Source organism: Solea solea, chromosome 4 (assembly GCF_958295425.1).
Source record: "Solea solea chromosome 4, fSolSol10.1, whole genome shotgun sequence".
NCBI classification, from domain to species: domain Eukaryota; kingdom Metazoa; phylum Chordata; class Actinopteri; order Pleuronectiformes; family Soleidae; genus Solea; species Solea solea.
In genome coordinates, this window is record NC_081137.1 from 22681648 (window position 1) to 22700349 (window position 18702).

Sequence of the window (18702 nt, forward strand, 5' to 3'; positions counted from 1 at the left end):
AGAGGAACTGTGGTATCGTATGAGGGAGTCGGGAGTGGCAGAGAAGTATGTGAGGGTGGTGCAGGACAGAATTATGAGGACGGTGAGACAGATGGGTTCATGGAAGGTGAAGGATCAGCTCTGAGCCTCTTTTTTGTTTGCAGTGGTGATGGACGGGTTGACAGACTAGGTCAGGCAGGAGTCTCTGTGGATTATGTTGTTTGCAGATGATATTGTAATCTGTAGTGAGAGTAGGGGATAGATGGAAGAGAAAGAGACAGAGAGAGAGAGAGGAATGAAGGTTAGTAGGAGAAACAGTGAGAGAGGTGGTACGGTGAAGATGCAAGGAGGAGAGGAAGGTGGAGTGGGTGGAGACGAGTGTCATCATGGATGTTGTGACGGAGGATGGGGCAAGATGGAGGCAGAAGATGTGGAGCTGTGGAGTTTATGAAATAAATAAATGAGGGAACGATACACAGAAACATTCTTGCTTTACACGAGATCCTCGAGTGCAGATGCATCCAGCGTGCTGTAATTTTGGTTCACAGCAGACGTGCGGACTCGTCTATTTGTCCATCGGCAGCAACACAAAATTACAGGTCTCTGTTTTCTCCTTCTATGACTACGTGACTCTGTGTTTGGGAGTGCTTTACAGCGTAGGCTTTTAATGAGCGCTGAAAACTGATGTCCTCCAAAATATCATTTTCTAGTGAGTCAGCGTGGGCTTCCCAAGTCACTCCCAAGTCATTTTTTTATTCTTTGACTCCAGAATCAATGGTTGTAATTGAATAATCATCGGTTCTTGCTGGAGCCCACAGTTGAGGAGTGTTTCCAATAAACTGAAAGTCCCATCTTTCACAGCTCTTTTGGAAAATAACTATAATTAGAAATGGTCTTTGACTTTTAAATTTGACATCCCATTGTCTGGATAATGAACATCAAAGGACGTGGTCGATGACATAAAGTTTTAATGTCCCCCGTATTCGTTTGTACTTCCTTGTTTACCATTACTGTGAGTTATCTGCTGGTAATTTGGCCGTTGTCAACGCCAACGCTGTGACTCTCTTGTTCCATATTAATGAATTGGGCCTTTTATAGATGCCTCTGTTTTGTTTGTCTGCTCCGTCGTAGTAACCGTTGCTGTTTGTTAACACATAACTTCCTGTGCAGCAATTTTCATTGGGAAGAAAAGAAAAAAAGAAAAAGGGCTACCACATGGTAGGACACTGGATGTCAGTGCCTTCATCGCCTGGCTTCTGGTTACAAACAAACGCTTGGTACGAGTCTTTACCGTGCCAACACCTCCTTTCCCCCAGCCAACGCATGGATAGATTATTTTAAAAACCCAACGATGTCTTATGAGAGGGAATTACATTTCTGAGCTCCACCGGTCACAGTAACTGGATTTCCAGCAAAGCACGAAGCAGAAAAACGTTGGCTGTAAAACGGCATTCTGCGCAGAGGAGAGGGCCCATGTGGATTTCTCGCTGTTCCTCTCCTTGACTTTACTTTCCCTCTCTTTCTCTCTCTCTCTTCTTATTGTTCCTCTTTGTTCCTCTGTCTCTCATGTTACAGCCGCTCCCTGACGACTGACACCATAAGTGTTTTCAAAGTGTCTTCTTCTCCTTCACCAACAGTTCATTTAAGCTCCACGCACTGAAGCTAAAGGTGCATGCCTCCTATCTCTCAGGCCAAGACCCTCCTCCTCCTCCAGTCCAGGAAGCATTTTTATTGCCTGTGATGACACATGAGCCTGTATTCAACTGTTGTCTTGTCATTTTAGAAGGGGAAATTAAGAAGAAGCAATGAAAAGCATGCGTCACGTCTTTTAGGTTCCAGTAAAGTGTTAAAAAAAAAGGGCAAACGTGTCAGCCAATTGCATCCATTTTCCACTGCATATCTATCACTTATGCTCTTGTCAGACTTCATCATTTTTTTCATTCCCCCGTTGTGTTGAATAACTTTTTAGTACTTTGGGGGAAAATTAAAGTTGAATTGGGAAACATGGTTCATGTGTGTGTGTGTGGGAGTGTCCTTTCTTTGTGCTCCTGCAGCTGTGGAGGAGCGTCCCCGGCTCTTTACACTAAATACTACTTTATGTATCCTTAAATAAATTCTCTATTCCTATGTGGACAAGCCACTGAACGCTCAGGCGCTCAGCCTGATATACTGTATGAATGAATGAATGGGAGTATACGGCAGGAAAAAAGTATTTTCTGTCTAAATTTAGAGTGTCTTTCGTCTCCTGACGGGTCTGATTACTCCCAAATCTTATTTCCACTGTATGTGCAGGTAGACGTCGTGCTCCAGTGTTGTCCATGGCCCTAAAAGGAGAGAGCTGAAGCACCACTTTGGCAATTGTCACTTGTAATGTGAGGCTGAAACCGCAGTGTCCCATCTGAGAAGTCGGGGTTCAGAGGTTGCCAGATTCACTCATCACTTTCCAGCACTCTGGCAACCCAGAGAAACCATCTAATATAAATGTGGGAAGCAACTGACACTGCCTTTTTTCTCCCCACCTCTGTGTCATTAACTGTTTCGATGGACGATTTCCATTCCCGCTGTTAACGTTGACAGGAATAAATTGCTCTTGTCTCGTACTTAAGGTCAAATCGTCCATTCTCAGACGCCGGGGTCTAAAAATAATGCACCAGTGTGAAGATTGCAAAGACAATTTTCCACTCCATGAAGTGGTAAAATGCACAACATAGACCCGTAAAGTCCATTTGCAAAAGGTCAGCGTCTGCATCGCTGTATGCGCAAGCCCCATTGACGGCGCTCTATAGGAGCAGCGAGTCGATCGTTTTAACCGCCGTAAACCTGTCATCCGTGCGTATGACTCCAGCGTGCCAATTCGAAAACGGACCCACAGGAAACAGAAACAATATGTGCTCCAGGACGAGAAGCAGTAAATTACCTCGGACGTAAAAATGAGTCAGGTTTTTCAACTCAATTCACTTAATGAGACTTGAGCAAAAACCATACGCAGACTCCACTCAGGGTCAAAGCAATAATCCAGGGAATTTTCTGAACGGCAAGTGACTAATGTTGAAACTTCTCCTGATATCGGTTTATTCTGCACATTACAAGTCCCACCAGTCTTCCAGTGTGGAAAATAATCAAACCTCAAGCCTCAGGAACAGCAGCTTCTGAGGCCTGGTAAGCTCGTTTTCTATTAACTCCGCGCACCCCCAGATTTTATTCATTTAATAACATTGTAGTCTTTTTAACCACGTGATCCACTCACTTGAGGCAGTTTATCTGAGCTCACACAGCTCTATACAACTGTTTACACATGTGCGGCAGTAAAACAACAAAAAAAAAGAGAAAACAACCCAGCAGAGGTCTCCTTCAAAGGAGCCATTAAATGTTAAATGTGTTTTGTTAATTCGGCGTCTTTTGTCTTAATTCAGAGAACAAAACTCTGATTAAGAGCCAAAGTCCCAGGAGGAAATGTCAGAACTTTTATCCCCCGTCGCCCTCATGAAGTGTGTTTATGGTTGCAACAGCTCCATGATGCACAAACCACAGGCAATTGAAAACATACTTCCACCAAAATGATTTTGTGGTGACAGGAAGAGTCAACGTGTGCATTTCGTACCTGATGATGTTGAGCGTGAGCTGCTGAACGCAGTTTTTGATCCGGTTTTGAGCGTCCATGTGTGTCATGTGCTCCGTGCTGTCACCGTTGATGGCCAGGATGGTGTCGCCTGGACACAGGTCGCCCTGGGCCGCCTTGCTGCCTGGTGTTACCTAAAGATAACACACACACACACACACACACAACCCAAGAAAAGCAAAGGAGAGAAAATTATAAGTGGTGTCAAACTGTGTAAGCGCCAAAGAAAATACAGAATCCTTTTCGTGTGGTAGTGTCAATAACACAGAGGCCAAATTCAACATAAGCAGTTATTCTGGCTTGATTCATGTCATATTGCATTGGGCAGCACCGAGGGTATACATTTTCAAAATCCGCCATCTTTGCTAACAGCTACGCTAACAGGACACTGAGTCGAGAAATATCTTCATTCTTTTTTTGCTACGTGCCAAACCAGTGACACACGGTCCGAGGCTGGAACCTGCGACGCTAATTCCCGCACTTTTTACGGGACCTCATTCCCAGAATGTAAACCGTGTCCGCCATCTTTGCTAACAGCTACGCTAACAGGACCAAGTGTCACTGGTGGGCATGTAACAAAGAAAAGAATGAAGAAGATATTTCTCAACTCAGGGGAAACTGAGGTTTTTCCACAATGCGACCCCTATGCTAGTAATATAAAGCTAAATGCTAATCAGTGAAGTATTCCTTTCACACTGACGCGGTTTCAAGGTTTCTGAACCTTGATTCTTTAATAACCGTATCTGTGTAATGTTCAAATTCATTTGCAAGCATCTGTTTAATATATTCTCTTGGCTTTTTCTTTTCACTTTCATTAATGTCCACATCATTCTAAATTTTGAGGATGATCTCGCTGGATGGTTGCGCAGGTTCCTCCCTGTGATCTTTCCTTCATTCCACAAACACGCTGCTCTGAGGACATTTGAGCCCCCTCGTGGGGGCAGAGCAGGGGGGAGGACGGGTGTCCCAGATGGTATGTTTCACCTTCTTAGACACACTAAGTAACATATGATAACTATTTTTCCATTATTACACACACACACACACACACACACACACACACACTGACAGGCACAAATGCTCCCCTTGTTTCCAGGCCTCTGACTGGAAACCAATCAAATCGTCCTCCATCAAAACCAAGACATCCACAGTGACTGTCATATGGCAGCAAGCTGCCGAGGGAAAGAATGCCTTTTACGAGCAACGAGATGAAAAAAATGTCCTCAAATGTGAACAATTATCCACGTGTTTCCAGTTGTCTTTGTGTGCCGCACATGCTGTCAAGTCCCGACATGTGCGATTATTAGTTTAACAGTATTTTTCCAACCAAAAAATGTGAGGAAGGAAGGTTTCTGCAGCTGGATTCAATTGCAGGAGTCGTACTGTTCTTTTGGAGGAGGAATCCCGACGCTCACTAATCTGCAACATTTTCACCTACATAATGGCGAGATTTGCTAATCCCTGTTTGAAGATCAAAACGGGTTTTAACCCGTTCATTTAAACACAGCCAGAAGATTCTGCAGTGGAGGAGGAATGTTTGGCACGGGAATGTGACAGATGGGATATAATTATTTTCTCTATTAATCCAGTAAGGCTTTGTTTATAAAATGCAAAAAACACATTACAGTTTTCCAGGAGCCTAAAAATATGCCCATTAGTCCAACACATCAATGATATAAAACTATTATTTGTGTCTGGACAGCTTGATGGAAATTTCACCAAATAAAAATTAACTTGTAGGGAATTCCTTTTCCAACACTTTACCACGATCACTGCACAGCACAGGCACAAGATAAGATTTATGACAGTGTTCCTGTTAATGAGTCTTTGTCATCTGTGAATTTTGAGTGCATTTAAGCGTCTTTCCACGACCTTGACTTGACTCGACTCGTCTCGGTACGGTTATTTTGCATTTTTCTATAAACGTTTTTAATTCCTGCTCAGGCGAGGTTCCAAGCGAGGTGAGGCAATGCGATACTGGGCCACTGATTGGTCAGAGTGCCATCACAGGAAGAGACGTCCGACACAAGAATCAAGCCAAACAATGCCGAACTGTAGATCGGTTAAAAAGACTTAACAATCCTAAAAAACATGGGTTAATCTCCAACAATTACCAGGGAAATGTCTAAAATCTCAAAATTACTTTTCTAAAATGTGATTTACTGAACAAATATTATTCAATGAACTGATTCTAATGATTCAGTTACACTGAAAACAACTGCTTTACGAGTCACTAGTCACTCGTTTGTGTGTGTGTGTTGCCTGTCGCGGTGATGACTCCGCCCCCTTTGTGGAAACACAACCTAAACCTTGCCGTGCCGTGCCGTGCCAAGGCGAGGCGAGCTGGAACCGCAGGTGGGAAAGATTCTTTTATCCCACTCCCTGACCACAACGTCTTGAGAGTTTGCACCTACCTAGAATAGTAAAAATAACACCTATCGTGTAATTCAACCCAAGAAACATTGAGACGTAACTGTCTAAAACAGATCTGTCCTCGCAGCATTAGACAGGAGAAGAAAGGGTTGTGCTGCTTGTGCAAAAGAAAACGAAAAAAAAAAGACACAAAGTTAAGTGGGACGAGCAAAGGCACACAAGTTCACGCCCCATGAAGCTCTAAGAGCTAAGTCGTGCGGCTCAGACGTGCAGTGGCTAATTTACAGCTCTTGACTGCCTGCCCAAGTGTCCCTGACTCAGTTCCGGCGAGGTCAGAGGTCAGTGGCATTCTGGAAAAATGTGTGTGTGAGTCTCCGCATGCTCTTATTCATGCACACTTTGTGAGGAAATGTGACATAAATCACACGAATGAGGTTTTCCAACGAGCAGACTTTTAAAGGGCCACGAGCAGGAAACAAGAACGGGGTTTTGTGAAACGTAGCAGATTCTTGTGAGTTAGTTATTCTTGTGCGTGAGTTTACGCGTGAACGGACACTGAACAGTGTGTGTGTTGTGTTTTTTTTGCCTGGGTTGTGTTAAGTGCAGTGAGTGAGTGAGTGAGTGAGTGAGTACTTCAGGGTCAGGTCATGAATACACACACAGACACACACACAGCGGTGCCACAATGGCATGACTGAGGTCGTCGCAAAAGGGTGTAGCGCTGTGTGGTGTCAGACATCATCAACCCAATCGACTATATTTACCCTGCAGATGTGGTGATGTCATGAACTTCAAACGACGGAGCTTTAAAACAGTTAAATCAACACTGAAAGAGTGAAATTACCCCCGTGTCCGAGTGTATTTGGTCACGTTAAAGTAACTCTTTCCAAGGGGGCATTCTACTCCCAGCAGCTTCAGATGAGAGGACCCACACTTTGTGTTTGTTTACTTTCTATTTTTGTCGCCCTTACTCCGAAACAAAACTGCCAGTTAGAATAAAACGTGACAACTTCCACTTGGCCCTCGTGTTGCGTTGGCACGAATGAGAACCAGTTCAATTAAGTCAAGTAAATAAAACGAGAAGTGACAGCACTAACACGTGTGCGACTGCAGCCGAACACATACCCACTCGTAATGTCGTTCCAATCTAAAACAGACACATTTAAATACTTTATGTTACTGTGAGGACGTCGGGAAATGACCTTATATGTCGCCTCGCACGTGCCGTCGGAAGCAGAACCAGAGCGGTGTTATTGTTTCGATTTGCTCGAGCGCTAATCGTGAGTTTTGGTGCAATAAAAGCAGTCCCCATCGAAATCAGCGACATAGTTAATTGCGAACAGATTCCCCGCTGACGCCTAATGAATGTGTGTGGTTTCACTGTGGGTGTTTTTGTCTTTTGGTGTCTTAGGCAGAAACACTGAGAGAGAGAGTGAGAGAGAGGCTGAGGACACAGAAGCAGATCTATAGTGTTTATAGAGTTTTTTTTTCCCTGTAACATTTGTATGTAAAGCAAATTTATGATCCCGGTCGAGGATCAAATACTTCTTTGAGAAAACAGCTTCTGTTCTGGACGTCGAATAGGACTTCCTCTCAGATTTACATGGGAATTTCAGTATATGACGAGTCGTAATTCTTGCAGTTGCATAATCAGTCAGCGTTGAGTTCATTCAAGGGAATGATTTTCTTCCTCTTTTTGGATATGCAGCATATGCAGACACCGATGTCAAGGTTAAAGCTGAATATAAAAATAAAATACACACACACAATAGTTAACCTTGACTTTTCCAGGACTATATTATATTATGATGTATCATTAGGACCAGAAATTCCATTAAGTCACTTTTCCACTATGGGAATACTGAGTTTCATGTCTCAACAACAGACGGAATAGAAGCTGGCAGCGAGTCAAACAGCCTTTGTTTTGCTTGTTTGGTCCCGCGATAAGAGCCATGGTTATGACCTTGGTGACGCTTTGGAGAGACGACGTTACATCGCGCCGGGTGTGAGTTTCTGAATAGTGTGTGATTATCACGCACACTCAAACAAAGAGGCTGGAATCTGCCAAGAGCAACAAGCGAGCCGCAACACCGCCGCTTATGATTTCATACGTGAGGTTATACTGTAATGAGACGGGAGAGTCACTGGAACTGAACGACAGCCCTGTTAGGACCACATTATTACTCATTACTTATGACTCATCAATAAGTCTGTGGATTTGCAGGAATAATCACCATGACAAGGGTTTCTCACATGTCTGTCTCCCTGCTGTGTGACGCCTCAACATGTTTATGGATTAAGAATCGTTGAGAGACAGATGACTGAAGACTAAAGTTCATGACTTTAGAGGAGATCTGAGGCCGAGCTGCAGCCGGCTTTCAGTCCAATTAATATAAAATGAAATGGTACAGGAGCAGATTCATTCCCAAAGCTGTAATTCATAAACTGGTGCTATTTTTTGGTGTTTTCAAGGCACTGCTCACATCCATACACGACACAGCCAGATGAGGAGGAAATGCTCCGCAACAACCCAAGGACCCGCATTGTTCCCTCTCTGTTGCCTTCACAGTTTCTCAGGATCTTCACAGCTTTTTGATGACAACAGGAAATACTTCCAAGAGTACCATCTGTTATCTTTTCAGCTCCGCTTCTTCAGCGTCTGTAATTCTAGCCTGTGGAAGAGAGAGCAGCAGCAGCAGCGGCAGCGGCTATATAACAACCGACAGAGTGAGAGGGAACAACCCATGTGGCTTGAGGTCACATGCTCTGTCTCTGGTATGTGGGCCGAGAGCTGGACGAGAGATTAGAGGGCACAAAAGGACGTTAAATTCATTTGACAGACAACTCCTGACGCAGTATACACGCAGATAATTCGTACAATATGCAAAAAAATGAAGCGCTATGACTCGAGTCTTCTGTCTTCAGTGCTATAAAATTCCAGAAATTCCATGAACAGGGGAAAATGTGGAGCGCGTACAGGTAGGGAATGATTAACGGCAAGGAATGTGCAGATACCACTCCAATCCAGCTCTTTCTCTCTCTCTCTCTCTCATTTCTTCCTTCGGAGACATGTTCACCATATTCCTTTAAAGAGTTTCTGCTCCTCATAATCATTACTCAAGTCCATACTTGTGCTGTAATCCATTCACCACTCAAACCACTACAAGGAGACGTCTATTTTGTGGTCGAGTTTTGAACAGGATGCAATTACGGCGCATCGCCCACCACCCCATTAAAAGGATACGGGCATTACAGTGCTTGAAATGTACCCAATCCTTTTAAATGCATAAACAACACGCGACCACACAGACACAGGTCCCTGTCCTACTTAGATAATGTATCAGCCGGCCTGAGGTTGGACTTTGGATTGTGTTCAGATGAGGAAAAATAGGAGCTACAGATGGTGTGACTTAAGTTTGCCTATGTATTAACTAACATTAACAACACTAACATTCCCCAGTTCTTTCTCTGTCCTTCCCTAAGTGAACTGAACTTTCTTATTGGATTCACTGCCAAAGATATCCATATTGCATGTTTCACATTTTTCCTTCCTTGTGTTTTGTAGACCAAACAACCAAGTGTTGAAAATATCCCAACCTTGGTTTTTGGGGCTCAACAAAACATAAATGTCATAAACATGATCCGGCTCCAGCTTCTTAAACTCGAGGATTTGTTTGTGCATTTCATTTCATTTTCATTTCATTTCATCCGACTACGACCAAATCGCTTTCTAGTTTGAATTGTATTTGGAGAGATTACACGGGGGGAGGATGGGGGGGGGGGATCTGGGCAACTGTTTCCTCCGTTTTCCTTCAATTTCAACAATTTCATACACACAAACCATAAAAGAAATAACCACACGTCAATCCAAAGACGACAGAATTGAGTTCCTGCGTAGAGAGAGAAACGTCAGTTAAAGAGGAGATTTGTTATTTGACCAACACTCAGCTGTAAATTCCTGTCCGGAGGACGAGTGTTTGCCAGCTGGCACGACTGACGAGCGTCCTGCGTCACCTTCTGTCTTGACATTGGTTTACAAAAGGCCTTAAAACCGCAGCTGCCATATCCAGCGTATCTTCTCTAAATGCTTGGGCAGTTACATACTGTAAGTGATTTTATATTTCTTCTCTGGCACAGACTCAGACACAGACACAGACACTATCAGACCAAATGTTTCCAGAGTGGAGTAGACGTGCCATAAAGTGGCTGGAGCTGTAACGGGCTGGCAGGAGACTAATGGCTCTGTCCTGGCTGGGATATTATCACCTGAAGCTAAGAACCAGCTGCTGCCATCGCAGAACTCGTCCTCTGGTATTTACAACTTTCTCCTAGTGCAGGTGTTTCATGGCATTTAACTTTAATTTATGTATGCATGGGGAAAAAAGGGAGGGCATCAGTCTGAAAACCAAGAGCAAAGAAAGCTTTTTAGCTCACAGCAGACGCCGTCGGACCCTCCACGAAGCCGAGATGACACTAAATTCCCCCCAAGGAGCATTTGGGATCGTGTAAGACATAAAGTATCCTTCTCTGAAACACTTTTACAATCACACTCCTCGTCTCCCGCCATATATAACGCTCTGTCTTCCCCGTCCGACACAGTATAATTACCGTCCCGGGGCACGCACTGCTCTGCAAGAATGCAGCAGGGATAATATGATGGAGCGGCGAGTCGAAGAGATACTTGAGTTTATCAGCGGCGATCAATCACGTCTCGCCTTTAACTCCAAAGACGAGCCGTTTCCCAGCAGACGAGGAGAGAGGATTCCTTTTCCATTACTTACATTTTTTTTGTTAAGTTCCACCCCTTCATTTATTTTGTATTTATTCATCAAGAATAAAACAATTACATAAGTGCTGCCAATGACCTACATTTTGTGTTGACAGCCGAGGTTTAAACGCTCAATTAGACACTGAGCAGCTCTGGAATGGTTGATGGAGGGCAAAAAAAAAAAAGAAGGGGCGTCAAGAGGTGTAATGCTGCTGCTCGCTGCCAAGAGACTGTGTATTTATGCCTCTGACATGACATGTTTTGCTAAATATGCTTGCATCTCAACAGCTGCTTCCTTCTCGGGCTTTCAAGCCAAGATCTGGGCCAAAAATTCCCTTATTTATTGTTGCAAGAAGCCTTTTCCATGTGAGCGCTGCTTTTCATTGGCACCCGAGTGTCTGCGAAAATGAAACCCTGTCATTAATTTAGCTAATGTCGCGCCATCACTGGGTTACACGGTGATCACAATGCAAAAGAAATTCCTTGCTGTACATTCTGTGGTAGTGATATACTGGCAGTCAAGTACAGTATGCACGGATTAATCCAACAAGTGATTGTTTGATTGATTAGAGCAAAACCACAGCTACTGTACAAATTACTTGACCTGTGCTTTAACCCTTAAAATTGCTGTGGGAAAAATAATATAATATACAACTCTTACATAGACAAAATAGACCATTTTTCTTCATAAAAACAAGCCAAGCAAACTTTGAAATGTGACGTATTTCACAAATTTCACAAATTCAGTCAGATTTTTGCTCAGGTGTGTTTATATAGTTGGTGAAAATTAGGGAAAAAAAATCACGTCATCAGATTGCCTTTAGCAGGGGTCTCAAACTTGCAGCCGGGGGACCACATGTGGCCCTGCCAGTCGATGTCCTGTGGCCCTACACTTATTTTGAAATGATTGAATTCAACATTTAATTATATATATGTACATTTTGATTTCATGTTTTAATTCTGTCTGGGTTTTTTGTTATTTACAGATTCATTTTGCGTCATACAAACACTTTTACTTTGAAAGTGCAACACCATGACGAATTATCAGGATATAATTTTAATTTCTAATCACTAAACCGCTAATTTTTCCGAGAATTGTTGGACTTTTTTCACTTGACCCTCCTGAACAGACTAGAAGTTCACAGGTCATTTTGAGTTTGAGGCCCCTGGCCTACTTTAGGCTGTACTGGAAAAAGAGGACACTCTAATTTGCACATTCTTATCGCCTCTGCATATAAGTTTTGACAAAGTAATGGAAAAAAACGCAGCCTAAATACTCTGGGTTCTAAAGAGAGAAGAATTCCCATTTTCCCACTCCGAGAAAGTGAGTGATCCTCTCCACAGAACGCTGATTTCACAATATTTCAGCAACTATATTCAAACAAAATATTTACCATGCATTGTTCTTGTTCTTGTCTTTCTTTTTAAATATGAAATGTTCACCTATTATGTTCCACTTTAATCCAAAACTGCCCGTATAGACTTTGCACCCACAGTGAGTCAAATACAGAGAGTCACCACTGATGTGTTTTAAACACAAAGAGCACTTCAGGTGACCTGAAGCAGTCGTCTGCTTCTAGGTCCAAAGTCGTTAATTGCCCCGGCATAAATCTAAAAATTACACCTCTAGTTTGAAGTGCTAGGTGCCCCCTGTAGTTAAAGGGTCAGTCCGGGGCTGGTGATCGAGCCGAGCAGCACAAACACCTGGAATCCTTCAGCAGCACCAATGAGCTCTGATGAAAAACAAATGTCAGCAGCAGCCCCCTAACCTCTCTCTCTCTCTCTCTTTCTACAAGCCCTGCAGCAGGACCGCACTGTGTTTACCCTGGCTGGGATAAACTAAAAAGGCTACTGCCAGATCCACTGCCAGCACTCTGACTCTTGACCCATATTCTAAGGGTCAGGAAAGTTCACGGCGGGGGGTGTTCAGAAGAGAAGAGTGCAACCACAACTGCATCTATATAATCATCCACAATGTCAAGAATATGGTGGCAGTAGCAAGAGTGGAGCTTCCTGAAACGATGTCAACACTGCAAAAAACTAATGTCATTGACTTTAATTCAGTGTATTTATATAATCACACCATATTTTTGGACTTATTTACTTATTAAGGCTGAAATGACTTATAATTTGACTTGTTTCAAGGTGTTTTTGTGCCATTTTCTTGCTGCACTGGCAGATTTTTAGAGGCATTTTTGCAGTGATGAGGTGGTAATTCAGTATCATTAAACAACACAATCATATAACATCTTTTTGTTATTGTAAGACTTTATTCATTTAAGTCATCCATTTCAAAAATCAAGGATAAACTATTTGACATGAATCATATTAAATATATTTATATATAGTATAGTATAGTACAATATAAGGTCAGTAAACTCAAATTGTGACAATAAGTGTGACAAAAAAGTGTCAGAATTTGAGAATTCAGTCAGTTTCTCATGTTCATTCATCCAAAAATCACACATAATATATATTTGAAGTTCATAATTCAGTGTGATCATCACGATTTAGTGCGCAGTAACTGAGTTGCCAAAGAGAAGCCTTCTCTCTGCGCGTATTTTACGCACGGCGCTGGATGAATGGACCCAGCACAGGCGAGCCAGAGAGACAGACAGACAACGCGCAGCAGACTCTTACTACTCTCTACTTCACTTACCCTGGAGATGGTTAACGGAGTGCTGAAATCCCGTCCTCCCACCAGCCGAAAGCCCCAGGGAGAGGGTCCCTTTAGAGTCACGCTCTGGGCCATGTTTGGCATAGAGACTGCGAGACAAATGACTGACACACAGACAGGACTGAGGAGGGGAAATGTCCGCGCGCGCTTCCTCGATAAGCCCGTAAAAAAGTAGCCAAAGTGGAGTGGAGTGAAGTGAAGTGGAGTGGAGTAGCCGGAGTCCTGAGCCTGGCTGCTAGGCAACACTGAGCGAGCCGTGAAAACCTTCCTCCCCTCTTTGATTCAAGTTTAAATAACGAAAGCCGCCTCTGACGTGGGATGACGGCTCGTCCTGCCTCCCCCTTCCCTCCCCCCCTCCCGTTCACCCGGACTGACTGTGTGGAGTGGGAGGGGACGGAGCGGGAAGTCACACACACAGTAATCTGCTCTCTGTTCAACACTGGAGCCACAAATGTGGACTCAGCATTATACTGTAACTGTTCCATCATCATCAGCTGAATGCAGTGTTTTCATCTCCTGCTCATTCATTCAGTCATTCATTCATTCAATGATCTTCATGGGCTACTGCTGTCCTGTTTTTTAGTCAATGATTTACAAAATAATGTACACAAAATACCAACAAAAGAACTACATTTTCTTTATAAGCTGATACTGAGGCTACAAATCTATATTATTTAAAAAAGAAAATGTGACATGTTTTTATGTTCATTCGGATGCAATTATTGGGCAAAATGTGTTTGAAATTCCAGGAAACTTTATCTATTTCAAAGTCAAAGAGCGGAACATTGAGGGATACAAAATATCAGACATGGAGGAATATTGCAGTGGAACAATTGACATGTGTAGCAGAATATACGGCATATATACAAAGTTCAGAGAGTTCAAAAGGAGAACAGCCTTAATCGATGAATCTGTCGATTATTTTCTCGATTCATGGAGTCATCGTTTGGTCCATAAAATGTCAGAAAACTAAACAAAGAAAATGTGTGTTCAGTGTTTGTCAAACATGGAAATAATGATGTTCTCGAATCATTTGTCCACAATCATCTGGAGCAAAGACTTGAAGTAACATAGTCACATTTAAGAAGCTGAAACAATGAGAAAACTTGTTTTAATCATGAAGAAAGCTTTAAACTGATTAATCAAGTAATTGTTTCAGCTCTACACACGTCGCTCTCCTCCTCTGGGTCCTACAGGCCGGACACCGTGGCCTGCGACCAGAAGGCAGCCTCTCCAACGCAGGAAAAAAAGCTTAAATAAATAGTTTAAACTAAAGTGTGGCGCAGTCTCCTGAATCTGAGTAGCTGAGACATTAAAGAAAAAAATGTTCCCACATGTAAGAGACACAAACTGGTGTCTGAGTCAAAAGAAACAAAGAAACTCGAGGGGGGTTCCACGACATGTGTTGTCCTAAGAAGATAATCCAGACATCCTCTTACAGCTAATGCCACTCAGCAGCTCACTGATGAAGGTCTTAAGCAAAAGCAGTCAACAGTGAAAGGCCGCCAATGCACTACATCTTGATTTTTAAAATTTCCACTTCCAATTAAAAAAAGAAGTGAGTCGCTAAAACCAGAGCACAACCTTTGTGAGAGGAGGGGAATGAGCTCATCGACATTCCTGCACTCAGACATCGTTCAGACATCAGCAGACGTGTGTCGCTCTGTCCAAGCGTCTCTGACTCACTTTGAGTCACTCGTCCCAGTTACACTGTCTCAGAAAAGGAAAAAGAGGCTCTGATGTCAAACCAGGTGCATTTAAACGTCAGGTGTATTCATGCGTGCATCGCGATGTTCTCGTGTAAATCGCAGATTCACGCACGTGACAATGATCCAAGGAGTTAGATTCTTCAAGGAAGGAAATGAACTGACAAAAAAAATCATGCAGACACTTTATTTTTTAACACACACAACACTTTACTGTCTCCCTGGTTCCTTGTGACCATAAATGAAAAACACAGCAGTATCTGTAGACCGCTTGTCACTTGTTACATCAAAGGCAGACTAACCAAAGAACAGGAGAGGGGACGAGGCGGCTGCAGCCTGTGCTGAAGATTTACGGCGCGGATGACATGTCGGATATGTATCTTCTTCAAAGCTTGTCGCCAATAAATCTGAGTCAAACTACAGAGAACTCATATCTCTCTGTTCTTTTCCTTCTCCACACACATGGTCATTATTGGACGCTCGAAGAAGAAGAAGAAGAAGAAGAAGAAGAAGAAGAAGAAGAAGAAGAAGAAGAAGTCTTCTCGAATGCCAACAAATCTACTTACTCTGTTATTATTTCAACTCGCACTGTATGTACGTCACAGAGGTGAGCGTGGAGGAAGCAGGTCAGGACGAGCAGTGTTGTAATCACGCGGTGTCAGAGAGCACGACGTCACCTGAGCTGTTGCACAAATGTCGATTACCTGTGTTTTTATTCACTGGCTGTAAACAGACGGCGGGAATTATTAGTGTCGTCAGACGATTCCCACTCATCTCCAAAAAATGTGTTACCAAGCGCTGAGTAAGGTTTATTCTTCATAGTATATATTGGGTTTAAACGCTTTTTAGTGGCCCAATTGTGCCACATTTAGGAATTAGTACAGAACGTTTACAGTGGATGATTTACAGCCGTTAATTAACAGCTGATTAAATAGTTCTTTTAACCCTTAGTGCTCACATGTTGCCGTGGGAATGATTCACAACTCCTTATAAGGACATCCTGGGGGTGTGTGTTTGTTTATAGGTCACATATTCAAGCTTTACAAAATGCTTCTTATGTGTTGTTGAGTCAAAGTCATGATTTTATTTTATATCAATTTTTTTAGTCGCGATATAAAGTAACAATGATTGTGCAGATGTTGCAAAATTAGACTGCTTTTTTCTTTCATTTTTGTTCATAAAAGCTGTGACGTCTTTCCAAATTTCACAAATTCAATCCGATTTTAAATATTTTAAGTACAAAATGCAAATATTTAACCGGAATTCATCAAGTAGACACCAGGTGGTGGTTCACTGGAGACACTGTCTTCTTTAAACACCTTCAAAAGTGTTTTATGGAGCATCATGGTGTTTTTGAAGGGATGGATTCAGGATCTTATTGGTACAGTATGGCCTGTATTCTGCTGCACTTTACTTTATTATGTCTTCCTTTTCCTTCAGCTTTTATACTCTGCTGTGTGTTTTATATCATATCTGACATTGTTTTGTCTCTGAAACTATTTATAGTATTATTTTTGTGCTGCTATCTTGACCAGGACTCTCAATATGACCTTCCTTGCTCCATAAAGGAAAATAAGTAAAAATAGATTAAAAAAATATTTTAAATTATTCACATCAACAAACTAATAATATCTTAGTGTTGGTCTACAGCTTGTGTTGTGGAAGCATTGACTGAAGTTTGTGTTGTGTTGATGCTACATCTCGGCCTTCCCCTTAAGCTCATGTTTCTTGTTTCCTGTTTTATTGTGAAATTTACCTCTCCTCTCGTTTCACATCCCTTCACTTCCTGCCCCTGTGAGTCTTGATTGTCTGCCCCGCCCCTCATTAGATTCACCTGTGTCTCGATGTCTCCCTCCAGCTGTGTTCCCTTTCCCTTCTGTGTCAAACATTCCAGCTTTCTGGTCGTTCATCGTGATCTAGTTTTCCTGGACTGGATTTGTTTGTACTGAACAACCTGCCCTTTGAGACAGGTAATGTGATTTTGTTTTTGAAATCTGAACTGTTTTGAGTCATGCTTTTGTGGAGTACCAGTCTTAAAGGAACACTCCATCGATTAGCATTTAGCTTTGTATTAGTAGAATAGGGGTAGTATTTTTGAAAAATTGTGCTTTCCAAACTCAGTTTCCCCTGAGTCGATAAATATCTTCTTTTCTTTGTTACGTGCCCACCAGTGACACTTGGTCCTGTTAGCGTAGCTGTTAGCAAAGATGGCGGACACTGTTTACATTCTGGGAATGAGGTCCCGTCCCCCTACGAGTGGGTCTAATAAGTGGGGAATTAGCGTCGCAGTTTCAAGCCTCGGAGTAAGGCTTGGACCAAGTGTCACTAGTGGGCACTCGTAGGGTGGACCTCATTCCCAGGATGTAAACAGTGTCCGCCATCTTTGCTAACAGTTACGCTAACAGGACCCTGAGTCGAGAAATATCGTTGTTTTTTTGTTACGTGCCCACTAGTGACACTTAGTCCGAGGCTTGAAACTTTAACGCACTTTTTAGACCCACTCGTAGGGTAATGGAACCTCATTCCCAGAATGTAAACAGTGTCCGCCATCTTTGCTAACAGCTATGCTAACATGACCAAGTGTCACTGGTGGGCACGTTACAAAGAAAAGAATGAAGATATTTATCAACTCATGGGAAACTGAGGTTGGGAAACACAATTTTTCAAAAATACTAGTAATACAAAGCTAAATGCTAATCGGTGAAGCATTCCTTTAACAGTTCCAATGCCCCACATTAATCTTTTAAAAATTTTTGCTATATCATGAACAGAATTTTGTGGCAGGCAGCTTTAGCAGCAGATGTCCAGTGGCTTCTGATTGGTGCCACATTTATTGCGCTCGCAGAAACACATAGCTCGCTCAACAATCAGAAGCTTTATGTCCCCCGCATTGAAAAATGGTTCACTGGTCGCTACGACACATGGCAGTGAAACAATGGTGCCCACTTACCGAAAAGCCGTGCCTGCAGCTCCCCGTGGCGAAAGCGAGTCGTTATAATCGTGGGATCATGAAGCTTTAATTTGTGCGGTCACATTATTGCTGAGTCACAAATGAAAAACAGATGATTTCATCGTGTAGGGACCACCGCAGACCCAGAACCATCCCATGAGAACGCTACACACACATAACTGTACATGCACATGTACATAAAATACTTATAGGACGTTGATTCGATTATGAATTATGCATGGACGAGAGCGCACACGATGGAGGGAATGTTAATCTTTATGTGAACAATACTCGCATTTACTCCTCAATCTTTCAGGAAAAAATTGCAATCAGCTGTGTTTTTGTATTAGTGTATACAGTAAATATGAAGGACTTAAGAGCTTTTGTGTGCTCAGTAAAAAAGAACAACTTTATTCAAAGTTAATCATGTCACTTATTGGTCTTTTTTGTGCTTTTATTTTGCTGTTGGAAATTGTTTATCAACATAAAAATTTGCCGTTTTACGCCGCTTATTTATGCTAACACACATTTATTTCTTTACCACACACACACACACACACACACACTCTGACCAGATGCTGGCCATGAATATTAAATGTGGTGCTACAGTATTACTGTTGTCGGAATCAC

General features: G+C 42.5%; 1 protein-coding gene across 1 annotated transcript in view; it reads right to left on the bottom strand.

Annotated features, from left to right (window-relative positions):
* Window positions 1–13695, bottom strand: part of pdlim4 (PDZ and LIM domain 4) — a 38513-nt gene extending 24818 nt beyond the window's left edge. The window contains exons 1-2 of the mRNA XM_058627672.1: window positions 13399–13695; window positions 3581–3732 (exon numbers count right to left, since the gene is read on the bottom strand). Coding sequence (XP_058483655.1) covers window positions 3581–3732; window positions 13399–13500 — 254 coding nt within the window. The 5' untranslated portion in view covers window positions 13501–13695. The remainder of the gene's footprint in view (window positions 1–3580; window positions 3733–13398) is intronic.
* Window positions 13696–18702: the final 5007 nt, after the last annotated feature.